The 23,676-nt window shown below is 53.3% G+C and overlaps 1 protein-coding gene across 4 annotated transcripts in view; it reads left to right on the top strand.

The window, feature by feature from the left end:
* Positions 1-23,676, top strand: part of cacna2d2a (calcium channel, voltage-dependent, alpha 2/delta subunit 2a) — a 1,719,882-nt gene that overhangs the window by 1,648,976 nt on the left and 47,230 nt on the right. For all 4 annotated transcript variants that reach the window (XM_072472012.1, XM_072472009.1, XM_072472008.1 and 1 more), the window contains 2 exons: positions 7,486-7,609; positions 14,656-14,765. In XM_072472012.1, the coding sequence (XP_072328113.1) occupies positions 7,486-7,609; positions 14,656-14,765 (234 nt within the window). The remainder of the gene's footprint in view (positions 1-7,485; positions 7,610-14,655; positions 14,766-23,676) is intronic.

The following is a 23,676-nucleotide window of genomic DNA, read 5'->3' as shown; positions in this document are numbered from 1 at the left end:
TCAAAGGGCAGGGAGGCCTTTACCAGGTGGGCACTGTCTGGCCGGTAGAAGTGCGGTTTGCAATCCGCGCAGACTTGACAGTCCCTGGTCATTGCCTTGACCTCCTGGGTAAGCCGGATGACCCCCAAGTGACAGAGGTCATTATGGATAGCCCGAAGTCGGTCATCTTGCGCGCTGGCGCATGTGCCGCGGGACAGAGCATCTGGGGGCTCGTTGAGCTTCCCAGGACGATACTTGATATCATAATTGTAGGTGGAGAGTTCGATCCTCCACCTCAGGATTTTGTCATTTTTAATTTTGCCCCGTTGTGCGTTGTCGAACATGAAGGCGACCGACCGCTGGTCGGTGACGAGGGTGAACCTCCTACCAGCTAGGTAGTGCCTCCAATGCCGCACCGCTTCCATGATGGCTTGTGCTTCCTTCTCGACCAATGAGTGTCGGATTTCGGAAGCGGGGAGGGTCCTAGAGAAGAATGCTACTGGCCTGCCTTCCTGGTTGAGGGTGGCGGCTAGGGTGACGTCTGACGCATCGATCACGACCTGGAAGGGGACGGACTCATCACCGCGTGCATTGCGGCCCTGGTGATGTCGGCCTTGATGCGGCTGAAGGCCGAGCAGGCCTCATCCGTCAGGGGGAAATTGGTGGTTTGAATAAGTGGGCGGGCTTTGTCTGCGTAGTTGGGGACCCACTGGGAGTAATAGGAGAACAGCCCCAGGCATCGTTTTAGGGCCTTGAGGCTGTGGGGAGGGGGAGTTCTGTGAGGGGGTGCATAAGGTCGGGGTCAGGCCCTAGGACTCCGTTCTCCACGACGTAGCCGAGGATGGCCAGTCGGGTAGTACGGAAGACACACTTTTCTTTGTTGTATGCAAGATTGAGGGATTGGATGGCCTGGAGGAACCTCTGACCTCTGAAGGTTGGCGTCATGGTCCTGCTGATCATGGTCGCAGATGGTCACATTGTCCAGGTACAGGTATGTCGCCCGCAAACCATACTGGTCCACCATTCGGTCCATCATTCTCTGAAAGACCGAGACCCCATTAGTGACACCGAAGGGAATTCTGAGGAAGTGGAAGAGTTGGCCGGCTGCTTCAGTGGCAGTGTCGTGGCGCTCTTCCAGGCGGATTGGGAGATGGTGGTAGGCCGACTTCAGATTGACTGTGAAGAACACACAGTACTGTGCGATCTGGTTGACCATCTCCGCTTTGCGGGGGAGGTGGTACGCATCCAGTTGCGTGAACCGGTTAATTGTCTGGCTGTAGTCCACAGCTATCCGGTTCTTTTCCCCGGTCCGGACGACCACCACTTGTGCTCTCCAGGGGCTGTTGCTGGCCTCTACGATCCCTTCACTCAACAGTCGTTGGATATCCGACTTGATAAATACTATGTCTAGCGAGCTGTACTGCCTGCTCCTGGTGGCAATGGGCTTACAGTCAGGAGTGAGATTCGCAAAGAGTGAAGTGGGGGAGACCTTGAGGGTTGCGAGGCTGCACACTGTGAGGGGTGGCAAGGGTCCGCCGAACTGTAGGGTCAGGCTTCGGTGATTACACTGAAAATCCATCCGAGCAGTAGGGGGGGCGCAGAGGTGGGGGAGGATGTAGAGCTTAAAGCGGGTATACTCAGTGCCCTGCATCGCGAGATTGGCTATACAGTACCCCCGGATCTGGACCGAATGAGACCCGGAGGCAAGGGAGATTGTTTGTGAGGCGGGGTAGGTGCGGAGGGAGCAGCGCCTTACCGTGTCGGGGCGGTCAAAGCTCTCCGTGCTCCCGGAGTCGAAGAGCCAGGGGGTCTCGTGCCCGTTGACCCGGACGACCATCATGGAGTTCTTTAACGGTTTCGGCTGCGACTGGTCGAGGGTCACCGCGCCCAGCTGCGGGTTGCCTGCGTGGTCGGTGGAGTCACAAGGTGGCGGCCCCCATGTGTCGCACGTGTCGGATGGGATTGAAGATGGCGACTAAGATGTCCGCCCCCATCGGTCGCATGTGTTGGTCGGTGCTGGGGCCGGCGGCCAAGATGGCAGCCCCCACGATTCGCACGATGCCGATGACGCATCTGGAGGGGGCGTTCCGGGCAGTCATGCAGCCATATTGCGGGGTCTATGGGGATGCAAGTCCATAGGTCGGGCCTGGTGCGTTTTCGATTTCTGGGCTTTAGGTCGGCCCAGACAGACTCTCGCATAGTGCCCCTTTTTCTCGCAGTCGCTGCACGTCACTGAGAGGGCTGGGCAACGCTGCCGGGTGTGTTGGCCCTGGCCGCAGAAGTAGCACTGCAGTTCTCCGGGCTGGCTGGCAGACGCGCGGCGCAGGCCTGCGACGTAGGCGGGTCCGACGGGGGCCGTGACTATAGTGTCCACGAGGGGTTCGCCGAGCCTGCGGGGAACACGCTAAGGTTCTGGTAGGTCACCTCTAGCGAGGTAGCTAGCTTTACCATGTCCCGCAGGTCGGAGGTTCCATTTTCCAGCAGGCGCTGCCTAATATAGTTCGAGCAGACCCCCGCCACGTAGGTGTCCCGGATCTGTGAGTTCATATGCTCCTCCATCGTCACATCTCGATAGCTGCAGTTCCTCACGAGTAGAGTCAGGGTTTCCAGATACTCGTCCAGCGATTCTCCGGCACGTTGACGGCGAGTAGTGAGGAGGTGTCTAGCGAACGCCATGTTTACGGGCTTCATGAAGTGCTCCTTGAGGGTTGCAACCGCCTCCTCGTACGTGGCCGCTTTCTCAATCATTACTGAGATTCGAGGGCTCACACCGAGCGTGGAGGAGTTGCAGTTTGAGGGTCTCCAAGGGAGCCGTTGTGGAGGAGTCGATGTAGGCCTCGAAGTATCGATGCCAATGTTCAAATATTTCCTTGGCTTCGGACGCGCGGGCGTCAAGTTCGAGCCTGTCTGACTTTAGAGCGGCTTCCATGGTGCTGTCGACGACTAATAAATTCAATTCACCAAGAGGCCAAGAGCGCGAGTGAACATAAGGCTTTATTAGTCGTGAACGTGCCTAGCCAGAGTCGGTTGTGCAGATGAGTGCCACCCGCAGGTGGCCAGGTTATATATGGCCCCGGTGAGGGCGGAGCCAGAGGCGGAGCCCACCGGGGTTACAGTACAGTACCTGGAAGCAGCTTGTATCACCACTTCCAGGTCATAGGTTACGTTAGGTGGATACAATGGTTACAGTGTCATGCATTATGGTGAAGACATTCACCACACCCAGACGATACATCAGGAGTGGAAACGGCCAGCTGTGTCATAGGGTCATAGATGTTTACAGCATGGAAACAGGCCCTTTGGCCCAGCTTGTCCATGTCGCCCAGTTTCTATCACTAACCTAGTCCTACTTCCCACATTTGGCCCATATCCCTCTGAACCCACCCTGCCCGTGCAACTGTCGAACTGTTTTTTAAAGGAAAAAAATTGTACCCACCTCTACCACTGCCTCGGGCAGCCCTTTCCAGGTGCTCACCACCCTCTGTGTGAATAAATTTCCCCTCTGTCCTCTTTTGTATCTCTCTCCTCTCACCTTAAACCTATGCCCTGTCCATCTAGACTCCTCTACCTTTGGGAAAAGATGTCGACTATCTACCTTATCTATGCTCCTCATTATTTTATAGACCTCTATATGATCACCCCATAGTCTCCTATGATCCAAGGAAAAAGGTCCCAGCCTATCCAGCCTCTCCTTATAACTCAGGCCATCAAGTGCTGGTAGCATCCTCATGAATCCCTTCTGCACACTTTCTAGTTTGACAATATCCTTCCCATAATAGGGTGACCAGAACTGAACACAGTATTCCATGTGTGGTCTTACCAATGTCTTGTACAACTTCAACAAGACGTCCCAATTCCTGTCTTCAATATACTGACCAATAAAACCTAGCATGCTGAATGCCTTCTTCACCACCCTGTCGATTACCACTCTTTGACCTGGGTCCCCTTTGGCGGCCGTCTTCTGAGGTGACTGGGTCTGGATGGGCCCGGCAGCTGCTCAGGTGTCCCAGGGTGCGTGGTGCCGTCCTGTTCTGCCCGCTGACCATATTATACACCAGGGACATGAGGGAGGATTCCGAGGTGCTGCAGTGTTGCGTCCCCTGCAGGAGTCACCAACACAGACCCCATCACCTCCTCCTCCCTCGGGATGCCCAATGGCCCCCGGGCTACTCCATGTGTGCAGCTGCCAGTCCTGGAGGTCTGCTGTCATCTCGACCAGGGTCTGCATGTTTGGAGTAGACTACCTCTGACTAGGACTGCGCCACATCACGCTGCGACTGTGCCACCACCTTCCGGGTCTGTGCCACATCAGCCAGTGACTGTGCCATTTCCCTCTGCGACCTGGCCATGGCAATGCTGCCAATGGTCTCAGCCATGACCTGCTGTGACGTGGCCATGCTCAGGGGTGCAGCTGAAATGTCCAGGTGGCCCTGGCAATTAGCTGAATGTGAGAGGGCAGCCCTGTCCTGGACCTCGGCTGCCGCCCGCACAGAGTGTCCCAGGCTTTGGACATGCTGATCCATGGTCGAAGCCCTCGGCCCAAGGCCTCCACCGCGCACTCCACCAGTGCGGTGTTGGCCTAGGTGGCACACATGGCTGGCATCACCTCCTGCTCCTGCACGAGGTTGGACCCCTCCACATGCATCTGCAGGAACTGGACGCTCGCCGACAACCCCTCATGTAGTCCCTGGCTTTGCGACTGCATCTCCACAATCGATGGGACCGTCCTTTCTGGAAGCCTGAACCTGTCTGGATGGCAGCTAGTCCCTGGGGTCGGCACACCCTCCAACCAGCCGCCCCCTCGGGAGTTCCTACCTCCACCTGCTGTACCGGAGCAGCTGTGTGGTGCGCACCAGATAGTGTCCCAGGAGCCTCTTCACTAACATGCCCAACCGAGGTGTGTGTCTCTGGGATGGTGGAAGGTGTTGGAGACAGCTGTGACCGGATATCCATGTCGTCCTCGGACACAAGCAGCCTCCTTCCCATGCCGGAGTACAGGGTCGCTCGCCTCTCCTGAGATTCGGGTCGATGGCTCCTGTCTGTGTCAGTGTTGTCCTCATCACTGGTTGGTACCTGAGGTTCTGGCGGTGGCTGTGGCTGGGGTCGGGGGACACCAAAAAGGCCTGCCCCATCACCAGCAACTCCTGAAAGACAAAAGACAAGACGCATGATGAAACCAAGGGCCGGGGCCGGAGTGGAGGTGGTGGTGGTGTGTTGGGAGGGGGGGTGTTGGGGAAGGAGGAGTAGTGGCGGTAGTGATGGTGGAGCGAGGTTGTTGTGGGAGTGGTGGCGGGAATAAGGTGGTGCGAAGGTGGTGTGGGGGTGGTATGGGGGGTGGGGGTGGCCCACACGCCACGGGGAACCGCAACTCAGTGGGGTCTCTCTTGCTTGCCCAATGCTGACCTCCACCCAAGCGACTGCCCTATTTTCGGGCCGGCCGACCAAAGCCCTCTGCTCTGCTGCGGTGAGGGGCCACAGGTCCGGCAGTCCCCCTCCAGTCTTCTCCCGCTTCCAGCGGTTATGCACGGGCTTTTCCTGTGGAGGGAGGAAACAGAAAACGCAGTGTTAGACATTCCGATGCATGCAGCCCAGGGGGTGGGTAGCTGCTGGTTTCTGTGGCCAGGGCACCCGGTCATGGCGACCAGTATGGGTGCCAGATTGTGGTGAAAGGTGAGGATTTGGCTGCCCTTCGGGTGTGGGGAGAGTGGGGTTACGAGTATGTGGGACGGGGGTTGGTGCTTGGGGCACAGTGCAGCTGACCCAGCCTGGCAGCCTTGAGGAGGTCGTCCAGTTTCTTCCTGCACTGCTGACCGGTCCTAGCGGTATTGTCCACGGCGCTGACGACGTCTCCCACCTGCGCCGAGATGTGGCTAACGGCAGCCGCTGCCATCCTCCATCCCAGGATGGGGTACAGGGTTGCCTGTCTCTCCTCCATGGCATCTAACAGGGTCTCAAGCTCGGCGTCAGTGAAACGGGGTGCCCCTATCCTTGCTGCCATCTTGTTGGCTGGGATGGTGTGTGTGGGGTGTGCAGTGTGTATATGCAGCTGCAGCTTGTCAGCCTCCTGAGTGTCAATCGTAAACACGGCAAATCCCGCACCATTTCCCATTGGAATCTATTATATTCCATTAGGGGGCAGCACGGTAGCACAAGTGGCTAGCACTGTGGCTTCACAGCGCCAGGGTCCCAGGTTCGATTCCCCGCTGGGTCACTGTCTGTGCGGAGTCTGCACGTTCGCCCCCTGTCTGCGTGGATTTCCTCCAGGTGCTCCGGTTTCTTCCCACAGTCCAAAGACGTGCAGGTTAGGTGGATTGGCTATGATCATATCATAGAATTTACAGTGCAGAAGGAGGCCATTGGGCCCATCGAGTCTGCACCGGCTCCTGGAAAGAGCACCCCACCCAAGGTCAACACCTCCACCCCATCCCCACAACCCAGTAACCCCACCCAACACCAAGGGCAATTTTGGACACAGAGGGCAATTTGTCATGGCCAATCCACCTAACCTGCACATCTTTGGACTGTGGGAGGAAACCGGAGCACCCGGAGGAAACCCACGCACACACGGGGAGGATGTGCAGACTCCGCACAGACAGTGACCCAAGCCGGAATCGAACCTGGAACCCTAGAGCTGTGAAGCAATTGTGCTTTCACAAATTGCCCTTAGTCACCAAAAAGGTTAGGTGGGTTATTGGGTTATGGAGATAGGGTGGAAGTGAGGGCTTAAGTGGGTCGATGCAGACTCGATGGGCCGAATGGCCTCCTTCTGCACTGTATGTTTTATGTTCTAGTGGCACTGATGCTAGCCCCTTAACGGTCATTGAATCAGTCCAGGTGCATCGTCAGTTTTGCTGTCATAGAAGTCCATGAATCCTGCACCGGTGTCACACTTAGGGCAGGAATTACCGACCACCCCGCCGCGTGTTTTTCGGCGGGGGACGGACCGCCAACGGATTTCCCGTTGACAGCACCCCTTGTCGCTGTCACTGTGCACTTCCTGCCTAGGTTTGTTCTTGTATCATTGATGGGGTCTACAGTCTGCATTCAGCCCTCCTCCAATTGAAGAGATGGAGGGGGTGGTGTGGGATGCACCAAGCAGGCAAAATCCAAAGTTATCAAACATCAACCCAGGGCTGAGCACTGGTGAGGGAGATGCTCAAGGGAGTCCTGCGTTGGGCGAAGGGGATGGAATTTGTTTCTCCTTTGACAGATAACACAACCACATTTCTACCAGCCACCTAATTCCTGCTTATCTAATGATGCTTCCCCTGTCAGTGGACCCTGTCAGGCTGAAGCCAGTGAGGTGGCTGGAGCCAGTGAGGTGACTGGGGCCATTTATCCTGAAAATACAGGCCAAGTCCAGATTACCGTAAACGTATCTGTAAGATCTGAACAGAAAAAAAAAATTCTGTTCCATTACTCAATGCCATTTGCTGCTGATGTTCTAGATTTGGACTGGTTGCCAACGTGATTGTCCATTAATTCTCCCTGTTCCTTTGTTACTAGATGATACATTCGCAGATGGTAATGAACTGAAGGAGACGAGCTGTGTTACCAAGCAGACACAATACTATTTTAGCAACAACAGTAGATCCTACAGCAACTTAATTGACTGCAGCAACTGCTCCAGGTTGGCAACTGGCACAATGAAATGATCAATGACAATTCCCATTGAACCAAACCTACCTGCAAAGTAAAGAAATGGGAAGAGAAGTCACAACAACTAAACAATTTTAGTTTCCCCACTGGGCCCAGTGGGCAAAGGGACATTGTGCAATTGAAACATAGAAAAAATAGGAGCAGGAGGAGGCCATTCGGCCCTTCGAGCCCACTCCGCCATTCATTATGATCATGGCTGATCATCCAACTCAATAGCCTAATCCCATTTTACCCGTATTCTTTCATCCTCTTCGCCCTAAGTGCTGTGTCTAACTGCTTCTTGAAACCATACACTGTTTCAACTACTTCCTGTGGCAACGAATTCCACAGACCGACCACATTCTGGATGAAGAAATTTCGCCTCATCTCTGTCCTAAATAATCTACCCCGTATCCTCAGACTGTGACCTCTGATTCTGGACACACCCACCATGGGAACATCCTTCCTGCATCAACCCTGTTCAGTCCTGTTAGAATTTTATATGTTTTTTGAGATCCCCCCTCATTCTTCTGAACTCCAGCGAATGCAATCCTAACCGATTCAATCTGTCCTCGTACGTCAGAACTGCCATCCCAGGAATCAGTCTGGTAAACCTTCGCTGCTCTCCCTCTATAGCTAGAACATCCTTCCTCAGATAAGGAGACCAAAACTGCACACAATATTCCAGGTTTGGCCTCACCAAGGTCCTGTATAACCATGGGTTGTACCTACCTTGTAACCTTGTAAACCATGGGTTGGCTACCTTTCCTGTTTTACTTTTGTGCCAGACAGGAATATAATAATAATAATATAATAATCGCTTATTGTCACAAATCGGCTTCAATTAAGCTACTGTGAAAAGCCCCTAGTCGCCACATTCCGGCGCCTGTTCGGGGAGGCCGGTACGGGAATTGAACCCGCGCTGCTGGCCTTGTTCTTCATTACAAGCCAGCTGTTTAGCCCACAGTGCAAAACCAGCCCCTATAATAAACAATTATTCCACTTCCTCCATTCGCTCTTTGAATGTTTGCCATTGCCTATCCACTACCATACCTTTAAGTAACATTCCCCAATCGATCATAGCCAACTCACACCACATTTTATCGTTGTTTCCTTTGTTAAGATTAAGGATCCTAGTCTCAGAATCAACTACCTCACTCTCCATCTGGATGTAAAATTCTATCATATTATGGTCGCTCATCCCCAAGGTGTCGCACACAACTAGATTGTCAATGATTCCATTCTCAATACACAGTATCCAGTGTAGGATGGCCTGTTCTCTAGTTGGCTCCTCAACATATTGATCCAGAGAACCATCCTGCATACATCCAGGAATTCTTCCTCTATGGTATTGTGACTAATTTGATTTTCCCAATCTATATGCAGATTAAAATCACCCATAATTATAGCTGTTCCTTTATCACATGCAACTCTAATTTCTTGTTGAATGCCAATCCCAACAATATCATTGCAGTTTGGGGTCTATATATGGCGGCCAATGACGTTGAAAGGAATTCAGGACCGGCATGTTCCTGTGAGGAAGAAGGATAAATACGGTAATTTTCGGGAACCTTGGATAACGAGAGATATTGTAGGCCTCGTCAAAAAGAAAAAGGAGGCATTTGTCAGGGCTAAATGGCTGGGAACAGACGAAGCCTGTGTGGAATATAAGGAAAGGAGGAAGGAACTTAAGCAAGGAGTCAGGAGGGTTAGAAGGGGTCACGAAAAGTCATTGGCAAATAGGGTTGAGGAAAATCCCAAGGCTTTTTACACGTACATAAAAAGAAAGAGGGTAGCCAGGGAAAGGGTTGGCCCACTGAAGGATAGGCAAGGGAACCTATGTGTGGAGCCAGAGGAAATGGGCGAGGTACGAAATGAATACTTTGCCTCAGTATTCACCAAAGAGAAAGAATTGGTAGATGTTGAGTCTGGAGAAGGGTGTGTAGATAGCCTGGGTCACATTGAGATCCAGAAAGACGAGGGGCGGGATTCTCCGATCCCCCGCCGGGTCGGAGAATCGCCGGGGGCTGGCGTGAAACCCGCCCCCGCCGGTTGCTGAATTCTCCAGCACCGGATATTCAGCGGGGGTGGGAATCGGGCCGCGCCGGTTGGCGGGCCCCCCTCGGCGATTCTCCGGCCTGCGATGGGCCGAAGTCCCGCTGCTGGAATGCCTGTCCCGCCGGCAAGAATCAAACCACCTCTCTGACCGGCGGGACAAGGCGGCGCGGGTGAGCTCCGGGGTCCTGGGGGGGCGCGGGGCGATCTGGCCCCGGGGGGGTGCCCCCATGGTGGCCTGGCCCGCGATCGGGGCCCACCGATCCGTGGGCGGGCCTGTGCCGTGGGGGCACTCTTTTCCTTCCGCCTTCACCATGGTCTCCACTATGGCGGAGGCGAAAGAGACCCCTGCGCATGCGCGGGGATACCGTGAGCGGCCGCTGACGCTCCCGCGCATGCGCCGCATGCCAAAGTCATTTCCGCGCCAGCTGGTGGGGCACCAAAGGCCTATCCCGCCAGCTAGCGGGGCGGAAATCAGTCCGGCGCAGGCCTAGCCCCTCAAGGTGAGGGCTTGGCTCCTCAAGATGCGGAGGATTCCGCACCTTTGGGGCGGCGCGATGCCGGACTGATTCGCGCCGTTTTTGGCGCCGGTCGGTGGACATCGCGCCGATTGCAGAGAATCCTGCCCGAGGTGTTGGGCGTCTTAAAAAATATTAAGGTAGGTAAGTCCCCAGGGCCTGATGGGATCTACCCCAGAATACTGAAGGAGGCTGGAGAGGAAATTGCTGAGGCCTTGATAGAAATCTTTGGATCCTCACTGTCTTCAGGTGATGTCCCGGAGGACTGGAGAATAGCCAATGTTGTTCCTCTGTTTAAGAAGGGTAGCAAGGATAATCCAGGGAACTACAGGCTGGTGAGCCTTACTTCAGTGGTAGGGAAATTACTGGAGCGAATTCTTCGAGACAGGATCTACTCCCATTTGGAAGCAAATGGACGTATTAGTGAGAGGCAGCATGGTTTTGTGAAGGGGAGGTCTCACTAGTGCATCTCACTAACTTGATAGAGTTTTTCGAGGAGATCACAAAGATGATTGATGCAGGTAGGGCAATGGATGTTGTCTATATGGACTTCAGTAAGGCCTTTGACAAGGTCCCTCATGGTAGACTAGTACAAAAGGTGAAGTCACACGGGATCAGGGGTGAGCTGGCAAGGTGGATACAGAACTGGCTAGGTCATAGAAGACAGAGAGTAGCAATGGAAGGATGCTTTTCTAATTGGAGGGCTGTGACCAGTGGTGTTCCACAGGGATCAGTGCTGGGACCTTTGCTGTTTGTAGTATATATAAATGATTTGGAGGAAAATGTAACTGGTCTGATTAGTAAGTTTGCAGACGACACAAAGGTTAGTGGAATTGCGGATAGCGATGAGGACTATCAGAGGATACAGCAGGATTTAGATTGTTTGGAGACTTGGTCGGAGAGATGGCAGATGGAGTTTAATCCGGACAAATGTGAGGTAATGCATTTTGGAAGGTCTAATGCAGGTAGGGAATATACAGTGAATGGTAGAACTCTCAAGAATATTGAAAGTCAGAGAGATCTAGGTGTACAGGTCCACAGGTCACTGAAAGGGGCAACACAGGTGGAGAAGGTGGTCAAGAAGGCATACGGCATGCTTGCCTTCATTGGCTGGGGCATTGAGTATTAGAATTGGCATGTCACGTTGCAGCTGTATAGAACCTTAGTTAGGCCACACTTAGAGTATAGTGTTCAATTCTGGTCGCCACACTACCAGAAGGATTTGGAGGCTTTAGAGAGAGTGCAGAAGAGATTTACCAGAATGTTGCCTGGTATGGAGGGCATTAGCTATGAGGAGCGGTTGAAAAACCTCGGTTTGTTCTCACTGGAACGAGGGAGGTTGAGGGGCGAGCTGATAGAGGTCTACAAAATTATGAGGGGCATAGACAGAGTGGATAGTCAGAGGCTTTTCCCCAGGGTAGAGGGGTCAATAATACAGGGCATAGGTTTAAGGTGAGAGGGGCAAGGTTTAGAGTAGATGTACGAGGCAAGTTTTTTACGCAGAGCGTAGTGGGTGCCTGGAACTCGCTACCGGAGGAGGTGGTGGAAGCAGGGACGATAGGGACATTTAAGGGGCATCTTGACAAATACATAAATAGGATGGGAATAGAGGGATACGGACCCAGGAAGTGTAGAAGATTGTAGTTTAGTCGGGCAGCATGGTCGGCATGGACTTGGAGGGCCGAAGGGCCTGTTCCTGTGCTGTACATTTCTTTGTTCTTTGTTTGTTTTTGTTTCTTTCCCCTTGCTGTTTCTCAGCTCTACCCACACAGGTTCCGCACTGTCGCAGCTAATATCCTCTCTCACTATTGTGTTAATTTCCTCCTTGATCAGCAATGCAACGCCGCCTTTTCCTTTTTGTCTGTCTTTCCTAAATACGATGTGGAGGTGCCAGCTTTGGACTGGGGTGAGCACAGTAAGAAGTCTTACAACACCAGGTTAAAGTCCAACAGGTTTGTTTCGAATCACTACCTTTCGGAGCACTGCTCCTTCCTTAGGTTATATGATCACCTGAGGAAGGAGCAGTGCTCCGAAAGCCAGTGATTCGAAACAAACCTGTTGGACTTTAACCTGGTGTTGTAAGACTTCTTATTTTCCTAAACACTGAATATCCCTGGACATTCAGAGTTCCCATCCCTGGTCAGCCTGCAGCCATAACTCCATAACCCTGACGTCTATTTGTGTGATTAGTTCATCCACTTTATTGCGAATGCTCCGCCCCTTAAGGCACAAAGCTTTCAAACTTGCCTTTTTGACATTACTAGTCCCGCTACCAATATTTTTTACTGTGGCCCTGTTTGAATCTGGCACTTGGTTTATCTGCCGATCACTTTTTTTATTTCCCCTTTCTGTCTTTTGTTTTTGTCTTTATTTCCTCCTCCTCTGACTCCTTGTATAGGTTCCCATTCCCCTGCCCTATTAGTTTAAACCCTCCCCAACCACTTTCGCAAATACTCCCCCGAGGTCACCCGGTCCTGTCCATGTGTAACCCGTCCAGTTTGTACTGGTCCCACCTCCCCCAGAATCAGTCCCAATGCCCCAGGATTCAGAACCCCCCCTCCATACCATCTCTGCAGCCACGTATTTATCCAAAATATCCTGCTATTTCTCCTCTGACTAGCACGTGGCACTGCTAGTAATCCTGAGATCACTACCTTAGAGGTCCAACTTCTCAACTTTCTTCAGCTTTTAGGACCTCATCCCTTTTTTACCTATGTTGTTGCCACTGATGTGTACCACGACCACTGGCTATTCACCCTCCTCCTCCAGAATGTCCTGTAACCGTTCTGCGATATCCTTGATCCTAGTACCAGGGAGGCAACATACCATCCTGGAATCTTGTTTGCAGCCACAGAAACACCTGTTGCCCTTACATTTGAATCCTCTATAACTATTGCATTCTCACACGTTTTATTCCTCCCCCCTGTAGCAGGACCAACTGTGGTGCAACGAATGTGGCTGCTGCTGCTTTCTCCTGAGAGGTCATTCCCCTCAACAGTATCCAAAATGGCATACCTGTTTTGCAGGGGGATGGCCACAGGAGATTCCTGCACTGCCTGCCTAGCTGTCTTGTTCTGTCTGGCCGTCACCCATTCTCTTTCTATCTGTGGAGTCTGAGCCTACGGTGTCGCCACCTCTCTATACGTGCTACTCACGACACTCTCAGCCTCATGGATGCTCCATAGTGTTCTTGCCACCGCTCCAGCTCTGAAACCCAGGCTTCCAGGAGCTGCAACTGGAGACACCTCCTGCACACATGCTGGTCCCAGGCACTGGAAATGTTCCCAGCCTCCCACATGGAGCAAAGGGAGCAAACCAAAGCTTTGGGATCTCCTGTCATGATGCAACCCTTTAAATTAAACCTTTAGAAGATGCTTAATATCAGATTATATCCAATTCTCTGGGGCCCTTCTTTACTTGTGCTCGTAACTACCAACTATCGCCCTTGCAGATTATGAACCACAAAAGTGATAGAAGTTGTAAAGATATCAGACCTTACTCACGACTTACCAATCAGTTCTCTCTTTTGTAGCCCCTTCTCCCAGTTCCACCTAACGCCCTGTTTCCACCCAACTCGGAAAGCACTCTCACTCAGCCAACCAGCCCTCAGTGCAGACTGAGTTCTGGTTGGCAGTCAGAAAATTCCAGGATTATCTGTACACAGTTACCAAAACGCAACTGACGTCAGAAAAAGAATTCTGCAGTTGGCCTCAGTGCTTCTTCACTGACAGAGAAGGACAGGGAGAGCCAAGTACGTACTTGTGCATATCAAGTGAGAATAGGATTGGATTTGGCTGTGATGTCCCCATAGTCAAATGTCAACCTAACACTCAAATAGAAGGGGAGAAAATTGTCAAAAGGGAAAAGCAAATGTAGCCATTGCTCATGTATTGGATAATTATTGCTCCATTGTCTCTGGGCAACGTAGAATCAGAGAATAATCACAGCACAGAAGGAGACCATTGTGCCCGTTGTTAGCCCTCTGAAGGAGCAAACAGCTTGACAGTTCTACATTGAAACCTGTGCAGAGAGGCTACTTTGCCACAATTACCATTTTAGCTCAGTTGTAAGGTCACAATTTGTCATGTTTTAAGAACTATCTGACAAAAAGGATCCAATTTGAGCCCGCCCCATAAGCCCAAGAATCAGCACTACCTAATGTGGTAGTTTAGGAAGGGGTTCTACTGATCATTGAAGCAGGGAAGTACTTCACATACAAAGAACTCCAAAGTATGCTATTTTTAATTAAACATCATCTGTTGTGCCATTGGTGCATCTCTGATAAGGAGCTCTCAACTATTATATCTTAAATTGTGTCAAAGACTTTTAAGATTTCGAGTGTGACAAAGATTTGGTCAGAATTCATTTTGATCCACTCTGGTGGGCCTTTCAACCACCTTTCATGTGTGTCTGTATCAGTACAACCACAGCAGACTGCCAGTAAAAACTTTCTGTCTTGTTACAGGTTTTACCACGCACAGAGATTAGCCAACACCAACCTTCTCTTCGTGGTGGCAGAGAAGCTAACCTGTAGTCAATGTGACCGAAGCAAACTGATTCAGGCTGAGGTGCGATGTATCCTATCTTTACATAATTCCACAGATTGCTCGTAGCATGAGCCCACCTCCCAAGGAAGCCTGGTGTGAGGTGGTTCCAGTGACCTAGTGTGAAGAGGTTCCAGCGATCCGGTGTGAGGCGTTTCCAGCGATCTAGTGTGAGGGGGGTTATAGTGTACTCGTATGAAGAGGCTCCATTGATCTAGTGTGAGGAGGTTCCAGTGATCTAGTGTGAAGAGGTTCCAGTGATCTAGTGTGAGGAGGTTCCAGTGATCTGGTGTGAGAAGGTTACAGTTATTTGATGTGGGGAGGATTGAGTGATCTGTTAGAGGGGGTTCCTGTGACCTGGTTTGAGGAGGATTGATTGATCTGTTTGTTGGGTTCCGTGATCTGGTGTGAGGAGGATCGTGTGGTCTGGTGCGAGAGTAATCTGGTGTGAGGGGGTTCCAGTGATCTGCTGTGATAAGGTTGCAGTGATCTAGTGTGAGTAGGGTTGAGAGATCTGGTGTGAGGTGGTTCCAATGAGCTGGTATGAAGAAGTTCAAGTGATCTGATGTGAGGGGGTTCCAATGATCTGGTGTGAGGAGGGTCAAGTGATCTGGTGCAAGGAGGTTCTGATGATCTGGTGTGTGGAGTTCCAATCATCTGTTATGAAGAGGATCTAATGATCTGTTGTGAGGGAGTTCCAGGGATCTGGTGTGAAGATGATCGAATGATCTGTGGTGAGGAAGTTCCAGTGATCTGGTGTGAAGATGACAAAATGATCTGTTGTGAGGGTGTTCCAGTGATCTGGTGTGAGGATGATCAAATGATCTGTTGTGAGGAGGTTCCAGTGACCTGCTGTGATGAGGGTCAGGTTATCTGGTGTGAGGATAATCTAGTGACCTGGCGCAGGGAAATTCAAGTGATCTGTGTGAGGAGGTTCCAGTGATCTGGTGTGAGGATGATCGAATGATCTGTTGTGAGGAGGTTCCAATGATCTGGTGTAAGGAGGTTCCAGTGATCTGATGTGAGGCAGTTCCAGTGTATGAAGGTCTCAATTAAGGAAGAAACAGAACCTTTACAAAAGGTGAAGAGAAACAAGTTTGTATTTATTTATAACTGTGAGGAATCTCGATGTATAATGGTAAGAGTAGTTTGTTGTGCAGGGTATTTTTGTGATTTTTTTTGTTTAACTTGCTGCCTTGCATGTGTCATTCATGTGTGTATTTCACAAAGGTTTTTTAAATGAGGGTATCTGTTGAAAGTCTAAGAGATGTTTTTAATAACATTCTGAAAATCAAATCTACAGAATTGGGATTCCACAAAATGGAAAAAGGTTTGATGCACAAAACACTTATACTGTCGTCACTAATGCTGTTGTTAGCTGTATCTGCAGCTTACAAGATTGGCCACAAATTCTGGTTTCCACTATTAAAGAAGGGTCAGATACCCATTAATAGTGAACCAGCATGGGTTAAATATTTTTTGAAGGAATCATATTGACACCTGCCTCAGCTACAGCTCCACCTTAGCAATGCTTGCACTGAAGATTTACATCCATTGTCCAAATTTAACAATTAAGAAGGTCGCCAACCTGCGAGGATGTGGTCAACTTAACAAGTAATGAGTATAAGACAAGACCAATTTTATCAAACCTGTTAGTTGCTGGCATTGGCCTGTTGCCATTGAAGCACATTCATACAATTTAATACACAAATCTGATACCGCAAGTGAACTCGCAACAGATCCTGGGAGAAACTCCCAGCCAAAGCCACCTGAAATGACACTTCAAAAATACCTGTTAGAACATGCCCACAATCTAGTTTCTACAGAAACAATTTACATTGTAATATAATTGAATATTTATCATTATGTAGAAATGTGACATTGCAGAAATATAACCTTTGTTTTTTTAGGGCCAGATTGGTTGTTCACAGGTGGTTCTGAAACTTTGCTGTTGGTTATACTGAGTGGGAAGTGGACAGGCAACATTTAAATGAGGCCCAGAAATTAAAATATCCAAGGATGAACCTGAGTCCATCCCACATGAAACCTTTTTTTAAAAATATTTTTTATTCTCCTTTTTCACATTTTCTCCCAAATTTACACCCACCAACAATAAACAATAATCAGTGACAAATATGTCAATCCCCATATCAATAACAACGATCCCATCCTCCCACCAAACCCCAAACATGAGCCCGCATGTTCACACAAACAAATGACCAAAAGGAATTAGGGATCACCCATAGTCGCCATTAACACACACAGCACCCCTCCTCCCAACCCTCCCACCCATCCGCCCCAACTAATGTTCAATGTTATCCAGTTCTTGAAAGTGCATAATGAATGACTCCCATGAATTGTAGAACCCCTCCATCCTTCCCTCAGTTCAAACTTAACCTTCTCAAGAGTCAAGAATTCCAACAGGTCCCCCCGCCACGCCAGGGCACAGGGTGAAGAGGTTGCCCTCCAACCTATCAGGATCCGCCTTCGGGCGATTAACGAGGCGAAGGCTACAACATCTGCCTCCGCACCCATTTCCAACACTGGCTGGTCCGACACCCCAAATATGGCCTCCCGGGGGCCTGGGTCCAGTTTCACGGGCACCACTTTAGAAATTACCCTAAAAACCTCCTTCCAGTAATCCTCCAGCTTTGGACAGGACCAAAACATAGGAACGTGATTAGCACCCCCCCCCCCTCCCCCCCCCACCCCGCAACGTTCACACATATCTTCTACTCCTTCAAAGAATCGGCTCATCCTCACCCTCGTGAGGTGTGCTCCTCTTCCAAAATAGCTCCGTAAATCGCTGACACGACCCCCTTCTCCAGTCCCCCTGTCGTCAGCACCTCCTCCAGTAATGTGGAGGCCGGCTCCACCGGGAAGCTCTGTATCTCCTTTCTGGCAAAATCTCGAACCTGCATGTATCTAAACATTTCCCCCTACTCCAGCCCATACTTCGCTTCCAGCTCCTTCAATCCTGCAAACCGACCCCAAAGAAACAAATCTTTTAGTGTCTTAATCCCCTTCTCTTCCCATTTCCGAAAATTTCCATCCCACTTCCCTGGCTCAAATGTGTGGTTCCCCCGAATCGGCATTTCCCTTGACCCTGCCCCCAACCCGAAGTGCTGGCGAAACTTCCTCCAAATTCTCATCGAAGCTATTACTACCGGACTCCCTGAGTATTTCCCCGGGACCATCGGGAGCGGCGCTGTTGCTAGTGCTTTCAATCCCGACCCTCTGCACAAACTCTCCTCCATTCTGACCCACTGGGAATGGCCCAGCTCCGCATCCCACATGAAACTTGCTGAAATGTTTGACTAAACCTGAATAGGAAGGCACTGAGGTGGCACAGTGGTTAGCACTGCTGCCTCACAGCAGGTTCAATTCCAGCCTTGGGTCACTGTGTGGAGTTTGTACGTTCTCCCTGGGTCCGTGTTGGTTTCCTCTGGGTGCTCCGGTTTCCTCCCACAGTCCAAAGATGTGCAAGTTAGGTGGATTGGCCATGCTGAATTTCCCCTTATTGTCCAAAAGGTTAGGTGGGGTTACAGGGATAGGGTGGGTTGTGGGCCTATGTAGGGTGCACTTTCAGAGGGTCAGTGCAAACTCGATGGGCCAAATGGACTCCTCCTGCATAGTAGTGATTCTATTCTATTCTATTCTATTCAGTGATCTGATTTAAAAAAAAAAAAAATTTAGAATACCCAACTCATTTTTTTCCACTTAAGGGGCAATTTACCCTGCACATCTTTGGGTTGTAGGAGCGAAACCCATGCAAACACAGGGAGAATGTGCAAACTCCACACGGACAGTGACCCAGAGACGAGATCGAACCTGGGTCCTCGGCGCTGTGAGGCAGCAGGGCTAACCACTGTGCCACCGTGCTGCCTTTTCAGTGATCTGATATGAGGGTGATCAAGTGATTGGTTGTGAGGAGGTCCCAATGATCTATGGGCAGCACGGTAGCATTGTGGATAGCACAATTGCTTCACAGCTCCAGGGTCCCAGGTTCGATTCCGGCTTGGGTCACTGTCTGTGCGGAGTCTGCACGTTCTCCACGTGTCTGCGTGGGTTTCCTCCGGGTACTCCGGTTTCCTCCCACAGCCCAAAGATGTGCAGGTTAGATGGATTGGTCATGATAAATTGCCCTTAGTGTCCAAAATTTCCCTTAGTGTTGGGTGGAGTTACTGGGTTATGGGGATAGGGTGTGGAGGTGTTGACCTTGGGTAGGGTGCTTGTCTCCAAGAGCCGGTGCAGACCCGATGGGCCGAATGGCCTCCTTCTGCACTGTAAATTCTATGATAATCTATGATAATCTGGTGTGAGGTGAGTTGCGTGATGTATCACGAGGAGCTCCAATGGCCTGGTGAGAGGAGGTTCCAGTGTTCTGGTGTCAAGAGGTTCCTATGATCTAATGTGAGGAATTTCCAGTAATCTGGTATGGGCAGGTTTCTGTGATCTGGTTTGACGGGGTTCCAGTGATCGGATGTGAGGGGGTTCCATTGACATGGTGTGAGAAGGACCAAGTGATCTGGTGTGAAAAGGATCAGGTTATCTGATGTGAGTATATTCCAGTATCAGGAGTGAAGCGGTTCTAGTAATCTGATGTTAGGATGTTCCAGTGACTTGGTGTGAGGGGGGTCGAGTGATCTGGTGCAAGGAGGTTCCAGTGATCTGATGTGAGAAGGTCCCAGTGATCTGGTGTCAGGAGGTTCCAGTGACCTGGTCTGAATGTATTTGCAAGGACTTCGGCATGAGTTGGTTCCAATTACCTAGTGTGAGGGGGTTCCATTCATCTGGTGTGAGGAGGATCAAGTCACCTGTTGTTACGAGGTTCCTGTGACCTGGTGCGGGGGCAAATGCAAGGACTTCGGCATGAGTGGGTTCCAGTGATCTGTTTTATTTCACTCGTTGACGGGATATAATTCACGATTGCAAGGCCAGCATGTATTGGCCATCATTAATTGCTATTGAGAACTGGGTGGTGAGCTGACTCCCTGAAAAGATCTGTGTGATGTAGGGCAGGAGTCACAGCAGGCCGCCTCCACTCCAGCTGTACTGTCTGGGGAACCACCTAGGTGTTGTGTTAGGGCCCATAAGACCAGAAAGTTAGACACCAGTTAAGTTGGCACGGGTGCAGGGTATAATTTATAGGGGCTAGGACACAGACTGTTTATATTTCTGCACAAAACACTAGTTAACACCGTTGAAACCTGCTCTGTCTAATGTGTGTGAGGGTGGGGCGGTCAATGCTGGGGCCAGTGGAAGTGGGGGTTGGGGGAACGAGTGAAGGCCCCGTGGGTGGACCGTGCTCTTCTCCCCTCCCTTACCGCGACCGTCCCCAGCACCTCCACACCAGCAGTCCGAAAGGACCGTGTGATGGACTGGCCATCTCGCATGCAGGGATCACCCAAGTGGAAGGTGCTACTGTGGACATGAATCAGACATTGTCAAACAATGTGGAACGCAGAGCGGGTTGTCATCATCCTCCATTCCATGGACCAGACCCACTGTCACTGCCAACCCAGTGTCTCCAGCTCATAGCACAACAGGGCACGACTTATCCAACCTGGGGTCAAGCACATTCATTAACACCAGTGAAACTCCCTCCAGCCTTCCACTCACCATCTTCCCCCCCGGAGCCCCCACTGAAAAGGCTCTTATTAACCCTCTTATTAATAAGCGCCATGGCTTCCCTCATCTTCGAATCGAATCCCGAATGGAACACTTGTCCCACCCACCCTCTCCTCAATCTCGTTTGACCCCTAATCCTCAAGTGAGTCTCCTGCAAAAACACTGGCTTTAAACTCTTTAAATGGGCAAACACCCGAGATCCTTTCAATCCCCTCACATTCCATGGGCGGGATTCCCCGGAATCCGGCAGGCGGGCCGTACCGGCGCCAAAGAGTGGCGTGAACCACTCCAGCGCCGGCTCCGCACCTTCAGGGGCTAGGCCGTCGCCGGCGGGGTTGGCGCTACGCCAACCGGCGCCGAAGGGCATCCGCCGGCCTGCGCGCATTGGCGCATGTGCGGGAGCGCCAGCGTGTTCTGGCGTGATCCCAGCGCATGTGCAGGGGGGTTCTTCTCCGCACCGGCCATGGCGGACCGTTACAGCAGCCGGCGCGAAGGGAAAGAGTGCCCCCACGGCAAAGGCCCGGCCGCTGACTAATCTCGCCCAGCAACCAGCCCCTCAGCCAGGGATGGCGTCCCTCGTACATGCCGGGGATGGATGACCGCGACAACACGTATGAGTCGTGTACACTGCCTGGGTAACGGGCGCAGACGTGCAGGATCATCATGCGGTGGTCGCAGACCACCTGTATGTTCATCGAATAGGTCCCCTTCCTATTGGTGAACACGGCTCTGTTATCTGCAGGTGGCCGCACGGCGACGTGCATCCCATCAATCACGCCCTGGACCATGGGGAACCCGGCCACGGCAGAGAAGCCCACGGCCCGGGCATCTTGGCTGGCCCGGTCCACAGGGAAGCGGATGTAGCGGTGCGCCATGGCATATAGATCATCTTTCACTGCCCGGATGCACCGATGTCTGCGATATGCCGGACAGGTCCCCACTCGGTGCCTGGAATGACCCCGTTGCATAAAAGTTCAGGGCCACAATAACCTTGATGGACACGGGGAGAGGGTGTCCCCCGCCAGTGCCACACGGTGACAGGTGTGCCAGCAGGTGGCAGATGTGTGCCACGGTTTCCCGCCTCATCCGGAGTCTCCTCCTGCATTCCCGGTCTGTGAGGTCCTGGTATGACTGCCGGGGCCGGTACACATGGGGCGCCCTCGGGTGCCTCCGTTGCAGCGGGGCCGCGACGTCCTCCTCCCCCTCCTCGTCCTGTCGGTCAGGTGTCCCTCCAGCCTGGGCGGCTGCCGCCTGCCCCTCTGCGGCAGCCTGCGCCGCCTCTCTGGCACGCTCCTCCTCCTCATCCAGGGCAACATGGACATTAGCGGCTCCCGCCACGGCGGCCAACATCGCTGGATAATCGGAAAACATGACGGCCTGGTTGGGGGGGGGGTGGGAACGACGACATGTCATCATTGCCCATATCCCCTCCTTCTCCCCCCAGCCAGGTGGCATGGACCGCATGGGTCCAACTGTTGGACGCTGGCACCTGGCCAGGTGGACCAACTCACTTGATCCCCCTCCCCGGCACGGACCCCCCCATCCTCCTCCCCGGCACGGATCCCCCCCCCATCCCCCTCCCCGGCACGGACCCCCCCATCCCCCTCCCCGGCACGGTCCCCCATCCTCCTCCTCGGCACGGACCACCCCCCATCCCCCTCCCCGGCACGGACACCCCCATCTCCCTCCCCGGCACGGAACCCCCCCCATCCCCCTCCACGGCACGGACCCCCCCCCATCCCCCTCCCCGGCACGGACCACCCACCCGCCTCCCCGGCACGGACCCCCCATCCTCCTCCCCAGCACGGACCCCCATCCTCCTCCCCGGCACGGACCCCCCCCATCCTCCTCCCCAGCACGGACCCCCCCCATCCTTCTCCCCGGCACGGACCCCCATCCTCCTCCCCGGCACGGACCCCCCATCCTCCTCCCCGGCACGGACCCCCCATCCTCCTCCCCGGCACGGACCCCCCATCCCGCTCCCCGGCACGGACCTCCCATCCTCCTCCCCGGCATGGACCCCACCCCCCCATCCCCCTCCCCGGCACGGACCCCCCCATCCCCCTACCCGGCACGGACCCCCCCCATGCTCCTTCCCGGCACGGACCCCTCCCCCCATCCCCCTCCCCGGCACGGACTTCCCATCCTCCTCCCCGGCACGGACCCCCCCCATCCTCCTCCCCGGCACGGACCCCCCCCATCCCCCTCCCAGCACGGACCCCCCATCCCCCTCCCCGGCACGGACCTCCCATCCTCCTCCCCGGCACGGACCCCATCCCCCTCCCCGGCACGGACCCCCCCCATCCCCCTCCCCGGCACGGACCCCCCCCCCCATCCTCCTCCCTGGCACGGACCCCCCCCATCCCCCTCCCTGGCACGAACCCCCCCCCATCCCCCTCCCCGGCACGGACCCCCCCATCCCCCTCCCCGGCACGGAACCCCCCCCCCATCCCCCTCCCCGGCACGGAACCCCCCCCCATCCTCCTCCCCGGCACGGACCCCCCCCCCCCTCCCCGGCACGGACCCCCCATCCCCCTCCCCGGCACGGACCCCCCCATCCTCCTCCCCGGCACGGACCTCCCATCCCCCTCCCCGGCACGGGCCCCCCCCATCCCCCTCCCCGGCACGGACCCCCCATCCCTCTCCCCGGCACGGACCCCCCATCCTCCTCCCCGGCACGGACCCCCCTCCCGGCACTCCCCCGGAGCCCAGCCCACTCTAACCACCCCCCCCCCGCCGCACACACACACACAAAACCCTACACACCTCTCCCCCACACATTCAGACTGCGGCCACGCCATCGCCTGCCCAGCGGCCAACCCCCCAGGCCGTCACTCACCTCCACGCTGGTCGGTGTGAACCTGGAGCACAGGTTCACGCCGATGAAAAGGAGGTTTGATTTATGTCGACGTGAACGGTCATCACGTCGACGGTACTTCGGCTCATCCGGAAGGGAGAATATCGGCAGGCCCAAAATCGGCTGCCTTACGCACACCCGGGCCATTCTCCGACGTCTGCGGCGCCATTAACGCCCCACCGACTTTTCTCCCTTCGGAGACTTCGGCAACCGGCGGGGGCGGGATTCACGGCGGCCAACTGCCATTCTCCGACCCGCTGGGGGGTCGGAGAATGACGCCCCTTAGTTCTTGTACTGCATCACCTTTCCGCAAAATGGGGAAAACGGACCAGTCCTCAGGCAGAAGCCACCTTCTGTGTGACCACTCACTCCATGGCTGCCACCGGAAGTCTTTAATGGACTAATCTCACACAGAAACAGTGTCTGAACTAACTGCCCATTACTGACATTAGAC

This window comes from Scyliorhinus torazame, chromosome 13, assembly GCF_047496885.1.
Source record: "Scyliorhinus torazame isolate Kashiwa2021f chromosome 13, sScyTor2.1, whole genome shotgun sequence".
In the NCBI taxonomy this organism is placed as follows: Eukaryota; Metazoa; Chordata; class Chondrichthyes; order Carcharhiniformes; family Scyliorhinidae; genus Scyliorhinus; species Scyliorhinus torazame.
This window is presented reverse-complemented; position numbering and strand designations above follow the sequence as displayed.